General features: G+C 42.1%; 1 protein-coding gene and 1 long non-coding RNA gene across 2 annotated transcripts in view; one reads left to right on the plus strand and one right to left on the minus strand.

Annotated features, from left to right (window-relative positions):
* The first annotated feature begins 557 nt into the window (after window positions 1–557).
* LOC143434702 (uncharacterized) overlaps window positions 558–23,065 on the plus strand; it is a 29,096-nt gene continuing 6,588 nt past the window's right edge. The window contains exon 1 of the long non-coding RNA XR_013104413.1: window positions 558–653. This is a non-coding gene — a long non-coding RNA (uncharacterized LOC143434702). The remainder of the gene's footprint in view (window positions 654–23,065) is intronic.
* Window positions 577–23,065, minus strand: part of Galntl6 (polypeptide N-acetylgalactosaminyltransferase like 6) — a 1,047,155-nt gene continuing 1,024,666 nt past the window's right edge. Inside the window, exons 12-13 of the mRNA XM_034520732.2 lie at window positions 18,475–18,624; window positions 577–842 (exon numbers count right to left, since the gene is read on the minus strand). Coding sequence (XP_034376623.2) covers window positions 675–842; window positions 18,475–18,624 — 318 coding nt within the window. The 3' untranslated portion in view covers window positions 577–674. The remainder of the gene's footprint in view (window positions 843–18,474; window positions 18,625–23,065) is intronic.

Genomic DNA, 23,065 nt, shown 5'->3' on the forward strand with positions numbered 1-23,065 from the left:
ACTTCAGCTAATCGGTGGGCTATGAGCTCTTATGAACCATGAGAGATTACATGGACCTTGGAAGAAAAGTAATTGAAGATGAAAACATGTAATGCAATTCTTCAATGCCGTGTACCCTTGTTTAAAGAGAAGACAAAAGAAAAGAGAAAAAATGGTATGAGCACTCTAAAATCATCTGCAGCACTTTAAAGGGTTAAACCTGCTTAACCCACTCTTAGACAGAGAATGGCACCAGAGAGTACAGCTCACCCCTTAAGCGTGGCTAGTTCTAGACCTGTGGTAGCCTCAGGTTGCCAGAGCAGTCATGCGCTCCGTTTCCACCCCCCTCCCACCCGATTAATAGGATCCATTCATAGCTACTCACTACTGCAGGATTTGACCTGAGAAATGCTAGGATTGATTAACTCAGCAGTCGAGGTGAAAGTCCCTAAATAATCTTTACCCTTGGCCAGCAAGGGAACTGCTAGTTTCAGTTCTCAGAAGCAGCTGGTGAGGTTCTCAGCCAAGTTCTTCAGATGTAGGAACTTCTCCCCGGACAGCCTACGTTAACATGGCATTTACACATCTATCAACCAGGCTTCCTGGATCTAGGAAATGTTATTCCTGACTCCTTTGACCCAGACGCCTGCAACCACACAGTTCACAACCTGTAGGTAATCTCTCTTCTTTCCTTTCTAGGAGATGGCATAGTGGCTAATTTTTTCTAAAACAGTCATGTTGATATGTTCAAAAATCCATTGCTGAGTCTCAGATAGAGGGTCACATCTGGCCATGAAAATCTTCTTCTCTGCAGGGTTGCAGTCCATACAGCTGTTACTCACAGGATGAAATAATGTTCTGTCCTGGATGGATTAGAAAGAAAGAGTATAAAATACATGGGAAATGCTACAGCTCAAAGTGCATACATGTACAATATGTGTTTATATTTGAATATACATCCAGAGTTTAATTAAGACAGCTCTCAAGTCAAAAAATATCAGAGTTCAAAGGATCCATAACTCCCCAGACAATTTAATCTGAGACAAAAATTCATTGATTCATTTGTTAAAAAAGAGTAATTTGCTCATTTTTTGTTTTGTAGTGAGCACGTTGCTGCATGTTCAGCTGCTGACAAATATAAAGGTTTCTTCTAGCCATTCAGATAAAATAGGACATTTATACATACATACATACACACACACACACACACACACACACACACACACGCGCGCGCGCGCTGCGCGCGCGCCTGTGCACACACACTGTAATTGAGAGCAAAGCAAAAAACAGACACATCTAAAAAAGCAAAATTTTCCTTATCTCACACTGGTTGTGTATTGCAAAAGACAAAAGAAATCCTCGTTGAAATGCCAGGCACTCTGCTGTTGTCTTTGGAAGACAAATGAAGGGGTGGGGACAAATGCCACATGGGTAATAGCTGAGAGTAAAACGTCAAATTTGTTAGTGCTCAAGGGTCAGCGTCTTCAGTCCAATATTAATGGATGTTGGGGGAATTTAGATAACATTGTTCTGATGACTGTGTAAAACAGAGGAGGTATCGTGCACTTGAAAGCCCATAAAAATAAACAAACAAGCCAACAAACAAACAAATAAATAAATCACCCAACTACTGGAGACAGTTCACAGCTCAGTGAATAAAGGTGCTCCCTTCCAGGGAACAAAGTTTAAGTCCTGAACAAGCTCATTATCTGAACACACCCCTCCTTATTGTGCATCCAGGAAGGGAAGGCGAAGCCGAAAGGAAAGGACTTAGTATCAAACATTCACTCCTACGGTGTTTGTGATGTTTTTAAAAAGTGTGCATGGTCTGAGAAAAGGTCTGCACATCACCATTTAAACGTTAGCATCAAGTAATGTTTTAGTATTTAGCTTAGGAAGTGTTTGGGGCTTCTGCTTGTTCTGGTTGCTTTCCTTCAAGGGAGGGACAGTAAAGGTACAGTGCTTTTAGGATTAAGAGTTTCTCAGCCACCCTTTGTAAACATTTATGGGTTCCTGAGTTTTAAGACTCAATCAAACCAATATTTAATGTCCTTGAGGGATCCGGATGTTTGCATGAGGGGAGAGGAGGAATAAGGAAGGAGAAAGGCAACGTGTGGCAATTTGATATGTGTCTCTATCTTTAGTGTAAACAAAGGACTGTAACTAACACAAAGGTTTTTTATTCTACTCTTTAAACTCAAAGTTTGGTGTGGATTTTGCTTTCCGAATCCCAGAAAATCTCCTGAGAGACTCTTCTCCTTTGTGGGGAGATAGCACATTCTAGGAAGATGGTTTCCAGGGCTCCCGGCATCCCCCAAGAATGGCTGTGACACCTTGTTCAGCGTTTTTCTTCCTTATCCCTCCATTCCCTCTGGTATTTCTCATCACTGCTCATCCTCAATTTCCAGCATCTCACCTACATGGATCCAATATATTTTACTAGGTTTTTAAACAGGCTTTGTGGTTTTATTATTATTATTTTTTATAATGCTGGAAACCAAATCCATTCAAATTGTGGTCACTCTAGGCAAGTGCCCTACCACTGAGTTGTATTTCAAAACCCTTCAAATAACATTCTTTAATGTGTTTACATTGATTTATTGTGCAGTACGTATATGTGTGCATACCACAGTATGAAGGCCAGAGAACAGTGCATAGGATTCAATTTTCTCATTCCACAACGTAGATACAATGGATGAATCTCAGGTTGCCAGGTTTGGTGTCGAGCTCCCTTACTTACGGAGCCTTCTCATGGACCCCTCAAAGACCATTCTTAAACTATAACGCCTAGGACAGTTTCTGTATGATCAGGTAAATTCGAACTTGCTCTATTCCATGGACATATACCTTCTTCCAGACTTTATTACTGTCATTTCTCCCAACTACCTTTATCAACAGCTCAGGCGTAAACACAGACAACCCCAGATTCCCCTTAAAAAGCATGCACTTCCACAAAACCTAAAGTCAGTAAAGAAAATGAATATTCTCTGATTTTTTTTATCCCCATCAGCCTGCGTATGCTCACATGGACACAAGAGCCAATCTAGATTTCCTAAGTACACTATTTTTCTGAACATTCACTTCTGAGCCATAAGTTGATGGTCCTTTCCCAAACTCTTGTGGAAACACATGTTCTGACCAACACAGGTGTACTCATGAGTACAGCCTGGCAAGTTAAACAAATTTAGTAGGGCAGGAACAACCCAGAATATGTTTCTTGTGCTTGTACTTTGTGTCCTTGTAGGAGTTGGAAACTGGAGCGATTTGTATCTATCTGCATCAGGGAAGCAGATGTAAAACCAGAGGGTGGAATGTATGTATCCCAAAGTCTTGCCCTATCATAAACTGAATGAGCACTTTGTTCCAAAGTTCACTGGTGACAGAGACAAATGGCAGGGCATTAACCTGGAAGCCCTTCCTAATATCCACTAGATCAAGTGATTGTTCTCTGGCTACAGGCTGAACTCAGTTCACCCTTGTCTTTGGAGTGCCCAGCAAAGCCACATAGATGAAGCTTCTGGGAACATTTGCAGCCTTCGACCGAATATACCTTTATCACTTTTGACCTTGAGGGTGACATAATTGCTATCTATAGGCTTCTACTAGGCCAGGCTTTTGGATTACGAAATGTCTTTATCTATGTGTTTACCAGCTGAGATTAGGTCAGTGGAGTGAGCAATCGTCTTCTGAGTATGTTTTTTTCTACCGTGACAACCTTACTCTCCTCTGCCCTTCATCCCATCAGTCATGGCTGCTAACAGTTTTTTTCCCCTTGTGGAATAGACTTGGGAGTATTTGGAAAGTCTTATGTTCCATGACAACCTTCTGTAAGTGATGATTGATGTTCTGTCTTTGCTTTGCTTTTGGTTCAGTGCTGACAAAAAGCATGGCAGATAGCCCTGGCTGTTCAATGTCACCTTTACTTCACCTTGTCTATGGCGTCGTTGGGCAGGGGATGTCTAAGGACTCCTGAACTGCCCCTCAGAATCAATCAGTGTATGCAGATGAGCATAGGTGGGGCTTTTTTCATAGTTCACGGAAAGCCACACTACTTCAAGGCTGGCCACAGACTTGAATGGCATCTGTGTGATACCTTGTGTGTTCCTACATCTGTACTATACTTTATTAGCTTCCATATTTACATAGAGTCTGAGATTTAAAAGAATGTGTGAGCGGTACAAAACATTCCAGCCTGGGCCGGGGTGGGTGGGTCATGAAAACCCTGCATACGGAAGACATAAAGGGAATAAAATAGACACGAGCACATGTCTATTTTACATGCATCACAGGAAGAAGATCACCAAATCAAAACACGACGCACCTGGAGAGGCAGCACAGTCCTGGGAACAGGCCTGAGACTTGTGGCTGTACAGGGAGCTGGATGAATTCTAGTCAGCCACTTGCTCACTGTCTGCCTTTGGAGAAGGAATTAAGTTCTACGAACCTTAGTTCACTTACTTGGAAATGGAGATAATGTACCCAAGTTCGTGATTGGAGGAGGAATGTAGAATTGCCGACTCAGTGTCTCACATACAGGGAACTGTGCAATACCTTCCCCTTCCCCTAATTTATTTTTAGTCAGAAAGCATCCCCGGCTCTAAAAATCAGAATGTACTAACCATCTGGTCTGAGACTTTTCTGAAATCCTGGCAAAATAAAGCTTTATAAAGTATCCTCTGACTCAATCAGTTACCCACATTGTACGACAGTGCCTCCCACTTAGAGCAAAGGATTTAGGAGACAAAGGTAACCGAGGGCTAGCAGAGTTTTGGCTGATCTACATCTTTAGCTTGAGAAATTACTATCTATTCAGGTTTGGGGCTTTCCAAAAGAGAGAACAATCAGGTAAGTGGGCCTTTGGAACACACTATTCAGACAGGCCGGTTGAGTTCAACAGACATTTATAAAGTGCCCTTTATATTTTGTTTATTGTCAGGGGAGAGGCATTCATAGGAAGATAACCTGAGTTGTATCCTCTAACCTAACAAATAGAGAAAATCAATAGATACACAATAAGGGTTTGAAGTAGAAAAATGTCAGTGAGATTTAATGTAAATGAAAAAGAATATTAAATAACACATCTGTACATTTGATTTATTTAAAAATTTAATGGGCATATCCTGTTTGCCAGAGACTCCACTATCTATATTTTTACTATCTATCTATCTATCTATCTATCTATCTATCTATCTATCTATCTATCTATCTATCATCCCTATCTCTCTATCTCTGTATCTATCTCTGTGTCTATCTATCTCTGTGTCTATCTATCTCTGTGTCTATCTATCTCTGTGTCTATCTATCTCTGTATCTCTGTATCTATCTATCAATCATCTATCTATCTATCATCCCTATCTCTCTATCTCTGTATCTATCTATCTCTGTATCTCTCTATCTCTGTATCTATCTATCTATCTATCTATCTATCTATCTATCTATCTATCTATCATCTATATCACAGCTTCTTTCCATCTTTTGACAGGCACTTAGGCTGATTCTATTTCTTGGCTACTAAGGATAGGGCCACAGTAAACATGGTGGAATGTTGACTTAATACCCTTTGTGCATATAACTGGAGCAATATAGCTAGATAATGTAGTAGTCACATTTTTTAGAATTTTTAAAATAAAATGTATTTATTTTATACATGTGAGTACACTGTTGCTCGCTTCAGACACACCAGAAGAGGGCATCAGATCCCATTACAGATGGTTGTGAGCCACCATGTGGGTGCTGGGAATTGAACTCAGGACCACTGAAAGAGCAGTCAGTGCTCTTAACCGCTGAGCCATCTCTTCAGTTCCACGTGTTTAGCTTTATGAGGAATCTCCATATGTAGTTCCACAGTAGATAGGCTAATTTGCATTCCTACCAACAGTATTAAGTTGTTGTCCTTGTCCTCAGGGCATCTGTGTTTTGGATGACAGTCATGTTGACTTGGAGGAGAGAGAATCTCAGGGCACTTCTGATTTGCATTTCTCTGGTGGCTGAGGACCATCATTTAGGAACATTATTTTTGTAAATTTATTGGGATTCATACTTTGAATCTGTTGAATTAATTTGCCTGTTTATTGATTTTATTATTATTTGCTTTTTTTGGTGTTTTACTTCTTGAGTTCTTTATATTTTGTAGATATTCATCTTTTTATACATGAATAACTAGCGGCTTTTCTCTCATTTTGTAAAATGTCTCTTTACTCTGACAGTTGATTCCTTTACTGTGCAGAAGCGTTCTAATTTGATGCAATCCATCCATCAGCTCTTGCTATTATGTCCTGGGTTATTGAAGTCCTATCCAGAAAGTCATTGCCTATGCCTAAAGCTTCATGTGTTTTCTCTATACCTCTTTCTAACCATTTCAAAGTTTCGTATCTTATGTTGTGATCTTAAATTCTACATGGGCAGGCATAGACAATTAATAAAGAAGATAATAAATATAATATTACATACACATGGGGAAATCAGAAGGACTTGAATTGACCATTATGGGCCCAAAAAGAAAGAATTAGCTCTGCAAGTACCCAAGTAAAGCAATTTCTAGAGAAAATGAAGGACCAGAGCAGGGAGTTACTAAGAACACCTTCATGGGTCAATAGTCTAAGGAAACCAGAATGACAGAGGTGATTGAAGTGATGATGGAGTGTTAGATCAAGTTATGGTGACCAGAAAATATTTTGTATCACCAGAAGGCAGGGGACATTGTATGGTCTTTGGATAGCTATATCTGAGAGGCAGGCAATGGCCATATCTGAAGACACTGGTAATCCATATAGGCACTGGGAAGTAGTCACTGGAGAATTTGAACTTAGGATACCAAGGAGGAAGGCATTGGATTACATCAGGAGAAAACAGATGAGGGCTACAGCAAGAATTCAAATTTGAGCTGATATAGAAGCAAGCTGAGGGTAACCAGGGCCATGATCTGAAGGTTATTTCAGATATTTGAGAAGTTGAATGCACAGAGCATTATAATTACTGGGCTGTGGGGGCTGTGGTAGAGGGAGAGGTGAAAGACTGAAGCAAAAGTAGTACTGAACTGAAAAGTAAAGGTGAACCAGACCAGGAGTGGGGATAAGTTGATTCTGGTTTCTGTTTTGGACATTATAAAGCTGGAGATGTCTATAGGCCATCTAGGTGTCTATATCCAATAAGCAGTTTGTTAGACAAGATGGTAGGGTAGTATATATATATATATATATTGAAAGTAGATTTTTTATAAGATAGAACTCCTTCATAATAAATGTCTGCTGTAGAGAGAATGAAGGCACGACAGCATGAATTTTAATTCAGGTCTGTCCCTGGCAATGATTTTTTTGATGTTCATCTAGTTTGTCAGATATTCATTTCCTTTTAATCTGTAAAGTGAGTTCTATAGAAAGGATGAAAGGATAAGATATACAAATATAAGGCAGTTTGCTGCCTTGCAGGGTTGTAGAGATAAACAAAGTTGATGATACATGGCCATCCCTTGAGCTCTTGAAGAGAGAGAAATCAGTTCTTAGTTTTACTGTTGGCTTCTGAGAAAACACAAATAACTTCTAAACACATATAAAAGAGACAAGCAGTCATATTGTCTATTATTTTTTTGGACATTATCCTTAGTAGTTCAGATTTCTTACAAATGTTGGTCTCATGCATTATTAATTAGTTTGGCCTCCCAGAAATGAAGTCTTTGAATGTTTTTTTTTTTTTTTTTGTATGTGTTGAGACCTGTTGGCTAAGGCTGACTCTTGACTGGTTCTCTCTCTCATATTGTATTCACTGGGCTATGCATAGGGATGTGCAAGGCATATCCTCAGTTCCCCCAGCCAGAAAATTCCAGTGCGTTGGGTCCCTACTCTCCAATGCTAATTCAATGAGTTCTTACTTAACTAAATTCATAGTCTGGCTTATATTGCCCTTTAGAGGTCTGCCACTGTACAGATATCTGTTCTCACAGTTCATCATGTTATTTAATGGTTATACATTTCAGGTGGCTTTTCTCTGGACTATGTAGAAAAACCAACATTCTGCCTGTCTCAAGGTCATGGGATATGTTGATTCATTAATGTATATATATAATATATTATATATAGTCTCTTTATGTACCACTTTTATCATTATCTGACTTCTACCCATTCTTTTGGGTTTCTTCACAAATCATTTGGAGAAGCCTTCCTTGTGCCTCTGGCCTGAGTAGTGTTCAGTGCTTTATGTCATATTGTGCAGGAGCTTCATTTGGGTTTTAATTGATGGAATGAAACACCATGGTTAAAGTAACATGGGGAGGAGAGTTTAGCTTATGCTTCCACATCACATTTTGTCATCAAAGGAAATCAGGACAGGAACTCAAACAGGTCAGGAACCTAGAGGCAGGAGCTGATGCAGAAGTGCTTTGGTCTTTATGGCTTTCTCAGACTGCTTTCTTATAGAACTCAGGACCACCAGCCCAAGGATGGCACCACTCTTGATAGGCTGGGCCCTCCCCCATTAATCTAATTTTAAAATGCCCTGCAGGCTATCTTATAGAGGTATTTTCTCAATTAAGCTCTCTCCTCCTTGATAACTAGCTTGTGTCAAGTTGACATAAAACTAGACAATGCATGCTTTGAGCCGTATGTATGTATGTATGTATGTATGTCTATATGTATATATGCATGTGTGTGTTTTTATATGTATTTATTACTTTTGAACTCAAAGCTCCAATGTAGGGAAAATATTGTTCCAGACCTCATTGCTTCTGTCCCTATCTCTTCCGTCCTCTCAATCTGCCAAGAATCTCCTGAACACGACACCGGTTTCCTGCATACCTATGAGTCACATGGTGCTAACTCCTCTGTCCAAACCTCCTCGTTCTCCGCCCTTAATCACTTCTTGATAAACCTGAACGCGTAGAAACAGGAAGCTACATTCAATTATGCGTTCAGCAAATATGAATTAAGCTCTATTGTGTGCCACAGTGTCCTCTTTGTGCATGTGAAGAAAGTATAGACAAAATAGTCCTTTTGTAAAATTCACCTTCTAATAGTTTACCTGTGGATCGTTGAAATAGTACAGAAATGTTTAGTATAGAAGCACAACTATTTAGACAATGTGCTTCTCTCTACACTAGTTTGCAGTGTTGAAATCAGGTCGGAAGATTAGCTTGCTGAACACATGGATGGTAATAGCTCACATTAACCCAAGTCTTTTGTGCCACACTCTAAGTGCAATAAATTCTTATTTAATAATTGCAATAACTACTGAAGGTGAATATTATTATTTTCATTTTATAACAAGAAAATAGAGATACATAGGAAGCTTTCCAAGACTCCAGAGACAAGATGCACAGTGGAGCTCATGACTCAAATGGCAGCACCCCAACCCCAGGACTCAGAGCCTATGTCCTTAATGTCGTAAGTCGCAAGCATCTCTCTTTTTGGCTGAGGCAACTGGCAGTCTGCCTCCATCTCCATGTCTGTTCAGACCGGAAGAAGTGTCCTCATTAACAGGGCTTCTAGCACCCAGATCTGTTTGCATTTGGCTATCTAGATCCTGACAAACACTTGGCTCAGCCTTACATAAGAGGATAGTCTGTGGTAGAGTCTCTGTAATTCAGAGCAATGCAGTGTGGCAGTTAAACACATTAGGGAAAATATTAAGCAACGGGGTTGTTGTTAAGTTGAAATGGAGCGTTAGAACACCGTGCCAGCCAACTGGCTTCAGCAAGGTGAGAAATATAGGCAAAACCCATAAGAGAGTGATGGAGCTATTTGAAAGGCCCTTCCTGCTTTGAGAACAACCCTTAGCCTGTTCCCAAAGGTCTTTTCAGGTGAGCAGGATTTACCTTCAGCTTTGAGTAAAACGCTTAAGTAGAGTGCTTCTAAAACCGATTTCACCATGAGAGGGCCAGTCAAGTAACTATATGCTTTCCCGTTGGCTAATCCTCTTTCTACCAGATCGATTGCTGAAAAATAGCTACACCGCTCTACATTGCCACTTCCTGCCGGCACAGGGTATACTAGTGGGTGTAGCATTCTCATGACAATATGGCTTCATTGCTTAGTGAGTATGGCTCTCATGGCAGCTAGCTTTGCCCTGTTCTAATAAGATAGCTAAGCTGTCAGTTAGAACCAAAGACTCCATCACTGGATCCCAATCACCCTATTACACATAGTGGCTGTGGTGGGCACTGTTCCTCTGGTTTTTGACAGATGTTTTGAAAGTATTTTTTTTTTTTTTTTTTTTTTTTTTTTTGTGGGTGAAGCTGGAGGATGGTGGCCCCACATGACATTATTAGTATTTACATGCAAATCTGTATCTTGTTAAGGAAATTCCTTCCAATGGTGCTCATTAGTCAACCAGTGACACATGACTTTTGAGGGCTCAGTTAGTGAATTGGTGCCTTGGGCTCAGTTAACTCAGATGAGGGTCATTGCATGTGTGTCGATCCAACTGGAAATGGGAAAAACAATAAATTAATTCAATCAAGTTGCTATCAAGTTGGGTCAAAGAATCAAAATCCAGATTGCGGTAAAATTCAAATTTCAAAATTTCTATTTCTACTTTTGCAGCATGGTGATGATGAACCCGAGGCCTAGACGTTGTAAGAATCTGCTCTATTATTAAGGTACACTTCCAACCCGTGAGATAGTATTCAATAGAACCAAACGGCTAGCTTCACAAATACCAACGATGGAGATGAGAGAGATAGACGTAAGGCAGCAAAGAGAAAAAGGTTATTATTATTATTTTTTTAATGCGAAGAGCGAATTAAAAAGCCAAGTGTATGAATTAAGGGAGAAAATCAACTCAGGCTAAGTTAACAATGGTAATAACAAAAGATGATGGATGGTTAAACAAAGTGTTCCAGTCACTCACTCTGTTTTCCATGACTAAAGCAGACTTGTGGTTTTATGCTCTTTTCTGGGTTACATGCTATTTTCTAGGACTCTCTAGAGCAGTGCTTCTCAACCTTCCTAATGCTGTAACTCCTTCATACAGTTCCTCACGTTGTGGTGACCCCCAACCATAAGAACTGTTTTCATTGCTACTTCCTGAGTGTAATTTTGCTTCTGGTATGAATCATAATGGAAATAAACATTTTCCGATGGTCTTAGGCGACCCCTCTGAGAAGGTTGTCCACCCCCCCAAAGGGGTCGTCACCCGCTGCTGCGTGATGCTGCTCTAGATGGAATGTTCAGGAAGAATCTGGAAAGACTAACAGGCAGGCAAACATTATGAAATATTTTAATTTGTCTTGAGCAAAATGAATTGAGGTTAACCACTAGGGTACTAGAAGCCAGGGAAAAGCTTTCCAGCAACAGGGATGGTGAGGAAGGAAGGGGCTGATCCCGGAAGACCATTCAGCGATGACCATACGTTTTAGGATTTTGAAAATGCTCCATAAATCAGAACCAGAGTATGATTGCATTCCTTGTCTGTTAACTTGATTGGATACACTATATTCACTGAGACCCTAAGTCACTAACAAGAACACTTTACAACAACCTCCCCTGGCCTTCCAGCTGGCATAACATGGACCAGCGTGATCTTATGCTGTAGAGACCAGAACCTAGCCTATAAGTTAAAATAAATAGTCACATGTTGGCACATGTCGAGAATTTCACCCACCACTGACTTTAAACAATGAGTTGGTTGTGTAGGTATCAGTGTAACTTGGTAGATGCTTTCTTATCTATGTTCCACGCCTAATGAAACTTAAAAGTCATTTTAAAATGAAAATTAAAGTTTAAGGACATCTTACAGAGCAGCTAAAAATTTACTGTTTAGTCATTGGGGGAGGGTATTTGTGACAAAGAAATACGTTGGGGGAGAGTAGAGCTGGAGAGATGGCTCAGAGGTTAAGAGCTAGTGGTTGCTCTTCCAGAGGTTCTGAGTTCAATCCCCAGCAACCACATGGTGGCTCACAACCATCTGTAATGGGATCTGATGCCCTCTTCTGGCCTGCAGGAGTACATGCAGCTAGAGCATTCATACATAAAATTTTATATATAAAAATTTATATATTTCATATATATATGAGAACTAACTGGACTACCCAGAGCTCTCAGGGGACTTAGCTACCAGCCAAAGAGTACACATGGAGGGACCCAAGGCTTCAGCTGCATATGTAGCAGAGGATGGCCTTATCTGGCATCAATGGGAGCAGAGGCCCTTGGTCCTGTGGAGGCTCGATGCCTCAGTGTAGAGGGATGATAGGGCAGTGAGGCAGGAGTGGGTGGGGGAGCACTCTTACAGAGGCAGGGGTGGAGGATAGGATGGGGGGTGTTGCAGAGGGGAAAGTGGGAAGGGGGACACATTTGAAATGTAAATAAATAAAATAACCAATAGAAAAGAAAAAGAAAAATGAATGAAAGAAAGAAAAGTAAAGTAAAGAGAAGTAAAAGAAATTGTTGAGTTTATCCAGTACAGTGGACCTTCATGATGGAGAGGGTCCTATATCCATAACCGAATCCTTGGATCTTTAAGTCACTCAGTGACTATTTAGAACGTCTCTATTGGTGATTAGGGAAGACATAAGGCATGTCAAAGGAGCTGGGCATGGTAGCTCAGGCCTGATGGCCCAGCTGTTGGAGCCGGAGCTAGGAGGACTGAGAGATCTGGGTCATCCATGGTTACATGGAGAATTTGAGGCTATTCTGGGCTACATGAAACATTGTCTCAAAAAACCAAAGGGGGATGAAGGAAAGGGTGATAAAAGGTTTCTGACCTTGGGTGATTACGGAGTGATGAGTGGCTGATCACACTCGATCAGGGTTTAAGCTACAGAGAAGGGATGCTGGATCCACACCAGAGGACCATTACCTGCAGAGCGGCAGGCAGGCAGGCGCAGGTTAAAGAAAGCGGGGAAGAATTGAACTGGAAAATCAGGTCTTTATCTAAGTCCCGATTAGAAGAACGCCTTGGGAGATTTCAAAAATCTCCAAACCTCGCCTTCTAGAGAGCCTTCGTGATATAATAGTGTTCTGACCCGATACATGTGTTTTGTGTTTGTATAACTTGTTTTTATAACGCTTACTTCTATTTACCCCTGCTTCCGGATTTTCTTGGCTAGTTTTGATTGTTTCATTTCAGTTTTAGAATCTCTCAGTTTTCACATCTGCATCTGCTAAGGTTTGATTGGCTGACACTAGATGGATATTCCAATTTGAAAACATCCTCATAGTATTAAGTTGTAATCTCGATTACACAGTCCACACTGTGCTGTAGCTTGTAACCAGAGTGTCCTTCCACAAATGCCAGGCAAGAACTTGACCACTGACTACAGGCTCAGCCCTCTTTGGTAACTTTCCCTGTAGTGGCCTTGCATGTCTCCCCACCCTCAGATTGGAACTTATAAGTTATCCTGGGCGTCTTACGGCAACTATATTGAACTGGTCCTTAATTTCAACTTGCAGTTATTGTTACTCAAGTACAGACTATTGTGCTCATCATGTTGAAACCATGCTAAATGTTCCAGTTTAATTTTAATAGTTTTGTTGCCCAGTCTTTTGGATTTTCAAATGCATCATCTGTGAATAGCCCATTTATCCTCTTCCTCTCTAATCTTGATGCCTTTACATTTCTTTAGTCTATCTAATTACACTAAATATGATATCCTGTACAAGTATGAATAGAGGTGATTACAGTCCACAGCTTCTTTTATATCCGGTCTCTCAGGGAAAGTTTCTATCCTGTCTCTCTTCCCTTCCCCCTGTTCTCCCCCCTCCCTCCTGCTCTCTCCCTCCCCTCTCTCCTCTTCCCATCCTCCTCTCCTTCCCCCCCTCCTTCTCCTTCTCCTGCTTCTATTCCCACACATCCCCTCACCTCTTTCAAACAGTCTTCCTCTTTAGTCCTGGCTGGCTTGCTAGCCTGGAACTTTCGGTATAGACCAGGCTGACCTTAAACTTATGGCAATTCTAGCAATGGTGGCACATGCCTTTAATCCCAGCATTTGGGAGATAGAAGCAGGCAGATCTCTGTGACTTCGAGGCCAGCCTGGTCTACAGAGTGAGTTCCAGGTCAGCCAGGGCTGCACAGAGAAATCCTGTCTTGAAAAACTGAAACTGAAATAGCAAACAACAACAATTAAAAATAATCCAAACCAAAGCAACAACAGCAAAACCCAAAACCAACTAACTAACCAACCAAAAGGACCCTCAACCTTATGACAGTTCTGCTGCTTCCGCCTCCTGCTAGGATCATAGTGTGTTCAGTCACACCAGCTGGAGTGACCGGAGCGATGGTGTTTGCTTTCTGTCTGGTTATTTGGTGAGAATCTTTAGTATTACACCACACACACACACACACACACACACACACACACACACACACACACACACGCATGCACGCGCCTGCACGCGCATGTGCACGTGTACTCATATTTATAAATTTTTGGGTTTTTTGCATCTACCTCTCAAATAAATGGCTTGTGCCCAAAATTCTTAATTTAATTTATATATGCTGTATGCCATCCAAGAAAATGTTTACATAAAAGGAGTAGGATCTAGGAGCTAGCTTTAAATTTGGCAAGCATAACAGCAGGTAATGTTACAGAGTAGCAGAGATTGCTTTCATGACATACCGTGTCAGGTTACACTTTGAGACTGTTATCAATGTAAAGAGGACATTTGTCACCCACACAGATGGAGACTTGGTCATACAGTCAGAAATCTGGCTACAAGCTGTACGTGGTTTATCAGTTAATTATTATACCTGTTATAGTAATAACGAATTGAAAGCGATTGCGAAATAACCTTAAGCTGTTCTTTCTTGTTTTGAGACAGGCTCTCACTTTGTAGCCTTTGCTCACAATGTGTAGGCTGGGACACATTATTCAGGCCAGGCTGGCCTTGCACTGATGGCAGTCCTCCAGCCTCTGCCTCCTGGGTATTAGGATTAGAGTTGTGTACTACCACTCTGGCTAGGGTATTTTAAATTTGACTAAGTCTAAGGCCTGACCTTTATGTTGTCCAGATTCTGAAGGGATGGGGTAAGCATTGGGAGGTGAAATGAGTTTGTCTTCTACTTGATGAGAAACAGAGTGCCATTATAAAACAGAGGAATGCAATGGCCAAGACATTATGGAAGCTCCCCCGAATAAGGTTTAGTGTGGAAAAGGCAGGGAGATCCTGTAAGAAGCTATTGCAATGATCCAGGGGTTATATGAGATGGCTTGCAGCCAGGGCAGGAGCTATAGCAGTGACAAAGGGTGTGTGTGTGTGTGTGTGTGTGTGTGTGTGTATGAGTTTTGAAGACAATGTCAGAGCAAAGGGAATAACAAATTGTAATGACGGAAGAGATGTGGAGACTGAAGAGGAGAAAGGCAAATTCCTTATTGAACAATGGTGTAAATATTTTTTACTGAGGTCGCTGTTCTTGTAATAGGGGTCCCTCTGGTGGCAAAGGAAAACCAAGGTAAGGGTTCCTCTCACACAGGACACTATTCTAGGACATATTTGTACAACCATAGTTAAAATAGGGTAAAATAGGGATGCCCTTCTCCTCTGGGGTTTTAAAAAGACATATCTAAGAATAGCTGAGAGGGAATTGTTGCTAATGGTCCAGGAAGTGGTGTCTGACCACAAGGTTGACCTGTTTGAATGAGGGAGATACTGGCCAACTTCCTTCTCCAAGAAATCTCCATGTAGCTGGAGAAGATTAGCCCGAGTGTGTTGAGCCAAATCCAGCAAACACTGGGGATGTCTCTTGGGAGATATTGATCTTGTTTCTTAAGAGCACAGCAGAGCAATGAGTGGAGATGAAGCTGGATTCGTCTGAATTTGGATGTTGCTGGCCACAATTCTGCCAGCATCACCGTAGCGTCTCCCTATGTGCACTCTAGGTAATAGCACCTGTGTGGTTCTGGGGACTCCGGGTGATGGACGTGAATCACTTGCTCAAAGCTTCCTCTTCCTTAACAGCTAAAGTTGGTCCTGATGATTCCCGTAGGAGCTCAGGAGATGGCCCTTTGGGCTGATTCATAAAGATTCATAAATACCAAATATTAAAATATGGTAACCAAAAGGAGGTGCTCTGAAACAACGCCAGATGATTAGTGAACTGGTAGACCACTCCCATTTGCCTGAGGCCGAGGCGTGCAACTGAACATAGGTAGACTTCCAGAGAGCTCTCTGAATATTTTTCCTCTAGGTGTTGTGCAGCCCTCAAATTTTCCCCAAAACAGGTGTGCTACGTAGGCCTGAGTCATCGACCAAGATGAGATATTCCAGAAAACTTTCCATTTTAAGCGTGTGTGTTCCTGATTGAGTACAAATGCTTGCTTGCTGTATAAATAGGCAGAGTGCAACCTCCTGCTGAGAAGCTGGCCAAAGCACAGTCCCAGCTAGGGGTTGTCCTTTACCAATCTCTTCAGATTAAGGTCTGGAGTGTGAAGGCTCTTCTGAGTTACCTCTTGAAATCTCTGCAGCCAGGGTTTTCTTCCCCAGGAGCTTGTGTGTGCACATGCATTAGTTGGTCTTATTCATCTGTAAGCTTTTGCAAGCTCCCTAATGAAAACAACTGCATTTCGGAGGCTTAATTGCATATTATTGAGTGGCCTATCTCTCATCCCGTAAATGCAGAATGATGAGAGATGTTCTGTTCGTTAGAAACCGCCAGCATGTGAGGCAGACCTGGTGTTTTATTGATGTGTACAGAAAATATCATCCTAAAGGTCAGAAAATAACTATTGGAGAATAAAGCCTACCTTACCCCACTCCACACAGACAATATTGTATTGAGAGTTTGATGAGACTAATCAATTACACACTTCATTAAAAAAAAACAAAAAACAAAAAACAAAGCAAAAACAAGAAGGAAATAGGTTTTCCCATGCGGCAATTCCCTTCCCTTGTATGTGTGAGATTGTCTGCTTATTAGCTCTGTAGATTTTCAATTGCTTTGTAGGCTGCAACAGCTGATATTTTGTGCGTTTTCTTCTGGCAATATAGCAAAAGTCTGCTGGATCCTGGGGAGGGGTTGATGTGGGGAATAAACGGTACAACTGAGTCTGCAGCGGACAAGGCTGTTTTGTGGTGCCCACCTCGAGAGGTAGAAACCAGCGCTTTCATAAATGAGGAAATGCATGCATAACTGTGGCCTACCCCTGTATTCACCGCCCCCAGCTTCTTCCCTTCGACTTTCTGTGTTAGGGTCTGAAAATCACCAGAGAACGATACCCCAGACTCACACAGTATGCAAAAGCAAAGAGCGTTTATTCAGATGACTCTCCTGCATGCAGGGGCCTTCCAATTCAGAAAAGGAGACCCTCCGTGGACTGGCAGGCTCAGCTTTTATTGTCATGTAGGGAATCCCAGGGAGGGATAAGTCCCCTTGTACCTTGATTGGTTAGCTATCTCTAGAAATCTGACTGATTCTATAATTGGTTAGGCCCCAGAGACAATGGGGGTGAGGTCGCTTATTCTTGCTAGCTACCTATTCTTACTTCAGGCCACATGACAAGGTGTACCTGGATTGTCTGCCTGTGGCTGTGGATGGCTGACCACAGGTTCTTGGATCTGAGTTCTCATTTCTGGGAAACAGAAACTTAGGCCTAGTTTTCCAAACTGCCAGTTTGCAGCCTGTCATGGAGTCAGCCTGGCTCTAGCTAACTCAGTCCTCTCATCTATAATTTGGGGTCACATTGGCTGGTCTCTATCACAGGAAAGCCACAATTCTGGCTCAAGTCCATTTCTCTGATAGTAAGTCTGGATTGTGCCAGAGCATGGAACAAGGCATCAGCTCTCTGGGTGGGGAAACCTGCCTTGTTTGTGGGTCTGAAGGGCCGCAAGAATGAAAATTCTTAAAAATAATATAATTGCTTACTTAGCTCAATAAATAAGAGTCTAGTTTGTATTTGTTTTAGAATTATTTTCTATCATTAAGTATATTTGTTTTAAAAACTATTTTTATCATTAAATGTTCACTTATAATTTAATTTATTTTAGGTTTCCCAAATAAGTCTTTCTTTGATATATTAGGGAACATTTTTGGCCAAATCATAAATGGGTCACTTTTTGTTCAAGTGTTACAATTATATCTACATGAATATATATGCATATATGTGTGTATGTATGTATGCACACATGTGTATATGTATGTATTAATGTAATTGTTTTAACCAGGCAGCTTCTGTTTTAACCAGAATCTGGAGTATGCAGTAAATGAATAGATGTATTATTCTACATGTGATGTGAGTTAGGATTTTTAAGAATTATGCATATGCATATTTGATTATTTAACATGTGGCTGCTTTCTCCTCCAGGTTGGTTGAGCTGAGTCTAGATCTATTCCCTGTGGCATCTGGAATCATTTTTTCAGATACCCGTGCTTGGGAGGAGGTACACATTACAAATGGAGATAAAAGCATGCTCTCTCTGCTGCGTCTTTTCCTGTCACAGTGGCCTCTCTTGTCACGTGTGAGCTGAGTGTATGTACAAATGTCCAGGTGACACTCTGCATCAAACCAGGATGATTTCAATAGTCAGTCTACAATCCCAGAAGTTTGGGAATGACCACAGGGCCAACGCTTACCTCCCGGTATCCCCAGAGCTGGTTCCCTTTCATGCCGTGACAGTCGTAGAGGGTGACAGGGCTGCTGTGTGAGATGGCATCCAGGCAGAATTTCCGGGTGTGCAGAGGCTCACCGGGTCGAATATCTTCTCTCCACCCGAAAGTAAAGAGCTAGCAAAATAACAGTAGCTGCAGTGAGTTCAATTTGGGGGGGAAAGGTTCCTGAGCATTGGGAGAGGGGTCTTAACATTGCAGGGCTCTCCTTCTGTGGTTACAAGGAAGAAGTAGATGTCAGCATAATGGAGACATTGAAAGGGCGTGCTTCAAAGTGATGTGACTGAACCCGAGCCCAGACTGGCAAGAAATGCAAATGACAGGTTTTCTGTCAGGAACCAGTAGGGAGGGAAAGAAGGAAGATACTTGGAAGGTGGAGGAAGAGGAGAGGGAAAGGATGAGAGACGAGAGGTGAGAGGGAGGAGGGAGGGGCAGCAGAAGGAGGGAGGGGGAGAAGACAAGCCTTTAATACAACTCTTAGCATTAGTCATGTAGATAAAGTGATCCCGGATCAAGGACTGCAGGGTTGGCCTAATGAGCAGATTAACCGCCAAAGGACAAGGCTTAAAGTTGAGCTGGATTGATGCTCGCACCTTGAAAAATCCAATTTAGAGCAAAGCTGAGCTCAGTGAAGTAAAGAATAAGCAAATTAAATTTCTAGGGTAGGTAAGAGCAATTCTGTGGGGCGATATAGATGGTACAGGTTAGGCTGTAACTCCCAATAAGTAACGTTCACACCTACAGATCCCCGACCTTCAACCTCACCCAGATGTTCCATGGAACGATAGGTTCTGCGATTCCACTTAATACTGCCATCTACTGTTTCCTATCCCTACCTGTGTTAGCCACCTTACCCTGTTATATTACAAATGCTACTTAGGATGTCCTAACTCAGCCTTACAATGTGCTAAACGAACAAACAGCGTTCCTGCTGAAAAAGAACCTTTTCTTGAGTTACTTGAGCCAAGCCTTATTTGTAGGGTACAGCAGAAAAAGTCCTTAATTAAAGGAGAAGACGGACTGGGGACATGGTGGGATTTCTTCCAGTTCTGGTTCAGGAGGTTATGTAATTCTCAGCAGAGGACTCTAGGAGGCAGACAACAGCACGTGGAGACAGCTGTCAGGGACAATGACTGACTGGCAGAAGGCAAGCACTGGGCAGAACTCTATGCAGCCAACTACGCTCACCACTGACCTGGTCCTCAGTAGACTTGGGTTTTCAGATCCTACCTAGAGAACTCTGGGTAATCCTAGAGATAGCTGAGAGAGAACAGTTAGGTGGTGGGAATTTGAAAACAATTGGAGGGACTAGGTTAAGTGGTCTGACTTAGAAAAAGGGGTGATTTACATCCAAACACATGCAAGAAGATTGAGTGAAGGTTCATCTGTGTGCAGTGTTCCAGAAAGGCAGGACTGGAGACCATCTCACATGGAAGGACAGGGGGTGTCAGGTTAGGCCTGCTTGCTTGCTTATTTATTTATTTATTTATTTATTTATTTATTTATTATGTGCATTGGTGTTTTGCCTGCACACGTATCTGCATGATCACCCGGAAATGCTGGAAATTGGTCCTCTGGAAAAGCAGCCAGTGCTCTTTATCATGGGGCCCTCCTTCCCCAGCCCAGGTTAGGCATTTGTGATGGGGTCATGAACAGGAGGTGTGTAATTGCTTTTTCCAGAGGGTGTTGTTGTTGTTGTTAACATGCTTGTGGTTCAGTTCAACAGGACCTTGGGTTTGTAAGTTCTCTTAGATGCTTCACACAGAAGTATCTATTTCAGTTGTTCCTGACCTAGACCTCTCGTCTAAGTGGAATGAATGCACTCTACCCATGACTTCTGAAAAATTGTGCTCCTTTGTTATAACCAACTTGTCTGCTTCCTTTCGTGTCTATTCCACATGGGTGTTGCCCAGGGTTTGTTTTTTTTTTGGCCTTAAGTTCTCCCAGACCAGTTTCACCAATATGCTCAAAACCCAGTGACCGTGGCAGGATTTCTGTGTAGCCTCCAGCAGGATTTCCCAATTGCATGTCTCCTAGATGACTCAAATTCAACTTATCAGACGACATTCACTGGATCTTTATTTCTTGGATAGCCTGTTCTCCCTCAATTTGTTTTAGGTGGCGGGAATGTCATCAATCTTGTCAGTCATGGAGTCTTTGCACTTTCTTCATCTAATTTCTTGTCGAGTCTGGCCGCTGTCTTGCATCTTTGGTGATGCCGGGGGATCAAGCTCCGTACCTTGCACACGCTGCTGCACCACATCTTACCACTTTAGTTTCATCAGCGTTTCTGGAATTAGTTTCATCCTCCCTATATTCACCTTGTTGTCAGCATCTCTTGTCTAGACTAGTGCAACAGCTACTGCAATGACCTGCTTCCTTTCCCTTGTTTTGTTCCCTGAACGCCCGTGCATGCATGCGCATGATGTTTCAGCGGTCAGTTCAACAATACCCTGGGTATTGTTCTTCGGGCCTTGAACACTTTCGTTTTAAAAACAAGGTGGCTTGCCTTGCCAGATAGACTATGCTGGCTGCCAGTAAGCTCTAGGGAACCTATTCTGTTGCTCACTTCCTTAGTGCTCGGATTAAAAGTGTGTGTGTGTGTGTGTATGTGTGTGTGTGCTGGGCTGGAGAGATGGCTCAGCGGTTAAGAGCACTGATTGTACTTCCAGAGGTCCTGAGTTCAATTCCCAGCAACCACATGATGGCTCACAACCATCTGTAATGGAATCTGATGCCCTCTTCTGGTGTGTCTGAAGACACACTAGATCATCTGTCAGCCTGCAATCCTACAGTGGTTTTATTTACAGTGGTTTTATTTCTCAGTATAGTTGAGTCACCCATGCAGCCTTCATGTCTGAACTGCTGCTGTGTCTCCCTCCTCTCTTTCTCAATCCATCATGACTGTCCACTGTGTCCACATCCCTCACTAGGTAGTAAGACCCTTGATCTTAATCCATCATGACTGTCCACTGTGTGTCCACATACCTCATAGGTAGTGAGATACTGGGAGTATGTCCTTTTAAAATTCACTTCCCAGCACCCAGAAACGTTGAGGGTAAGTATAGGTGCTCTATAAAATTTATGTCCAATATGTGCAACGTGTGCTAGTTATTTCAACAGAAACTTGAAATAACTGCCAAGATAAATGAATTAGTTTTAGTCTTTAAAAAAACAAAACAAAACAAAAAAGCAGGTCCTACTGGCCATCAACTCACTACGTAGCTCAGGTAGACCTTCAGCTGCACACCCTGCCCTAGCTTCCCATGTGCTGAGACTGTAGGCATGTGCTCTGCCTGGTTTGAGTCAAGAAGTCTTGGTTGATTTACCTGGTTCCCTTTTATCTTTTTTTGCTCTGTGTGTGTTTGGGGTTTGTTTATTTGTTTGTTTGGGTTTTTTTGTTTTGAAGGAAAGATTTATTTTGGCTCACATTGGAGGAAATACTCATTTATTGTAGAGAAGGCGTGAGGGCTGGAGTGTCTGTCGGTTGCTGCTCCTGTGGTATCTACAGTCAGAAAAGGAGCTCTGGCCGGGAAGCGAAGACCCACCAGGATTGTGGGTGGTACCATTTGGGACCATAGACTGTATGACAAGGAAAAAAAGGAAGAAAATAGCAAGCACCAGGGTTCATCTCTTTTGCTTCCCGACAGCAGGTGAGGTGTGGCTAACTGCCTCGCATGACTTCTCACTCAGTATTACCCTCCCCAGTGAAGCCTCACAGGAAAAGCCACTCCGCCACAGTCTGAGGTGTGTTTCCAAACGCAGTCATGTTGCCAATGAAAATTAATCATCAAAGAGGCCAACTAGACTTTTAAAATTTTATCATTAGGGGAGGAAAGGGTTCATTTGGCTTATAGTTTTCTGTGTATCATCATCAAGAAAGGATAAGGCAGGAGTCAAGACTGGATGGAGTTTGGGGGTGGGAGCTGAAGGAGAGACTGGAGGAAGACTGCTGCCTTGCTTCTGGCTCATATGCAGCTGCCCTTTTCTCTTTCTTTCTCCCTTCTCTTTCTCTTTCTCCTCTTCCTTCTCCTCCTCCTCTTCTTGGTTCTCCGAAAGTTTCATATAACATGATTTGAAATCATATTCACCTGCTCCTTCAACTCTTCCTTGATCCCCTTCCCCCCACCCCCTCAAACATTCTTCAGCTGGAGAGAGCAATCCGTTTACCAAGGACTATAGTCTTAGAGAAAACTATATCTCGATGGCCAGGGACTGTTGACTGAGTGCCCAGCTCCCCTCTCAATGTCTTCGCTTTCATACACTCAGAACCCTAAAGATGGAAGGCATTGTAAATCCCCACCTAGCACAGACCTTCCCTGGACAGACGTGACGTCTGCCTCAAATGTCTAGGCTTCCTGTATTCATTCCATTTTCTCCCTATTTTCATTAAGTGGATCAGTTAAGCCCCAAAGAATACCCGAATGGCAGCAAATTTGTCTCTGGCTTCATCTATGGTCATAATTATAGCTGGGTGAACTTAGGCAACTTTTGTTTCCTGTTTCTGGGTTTGGTATTGCAGGGTAATGGTCTTCTTTACATCCGTAGATTGATTGCT

Source organism: Arvicanthis niloticus, chromosome 16 (assembly GCF_011762505.2).
Source record: "Arvicanthis niloticus isolate mArvNil1 chromosome 16, mArvNil1.pat.X, whole genome shotgun sequence".
In the NCBI taxonomy this organism is placed as follows: domain Eukaryota; kingdom Metazoa; phylum Chordata; class Mammalia; order Rodentia; family Muridae; genus Arvicanthis; species Arvicanthis niloticus.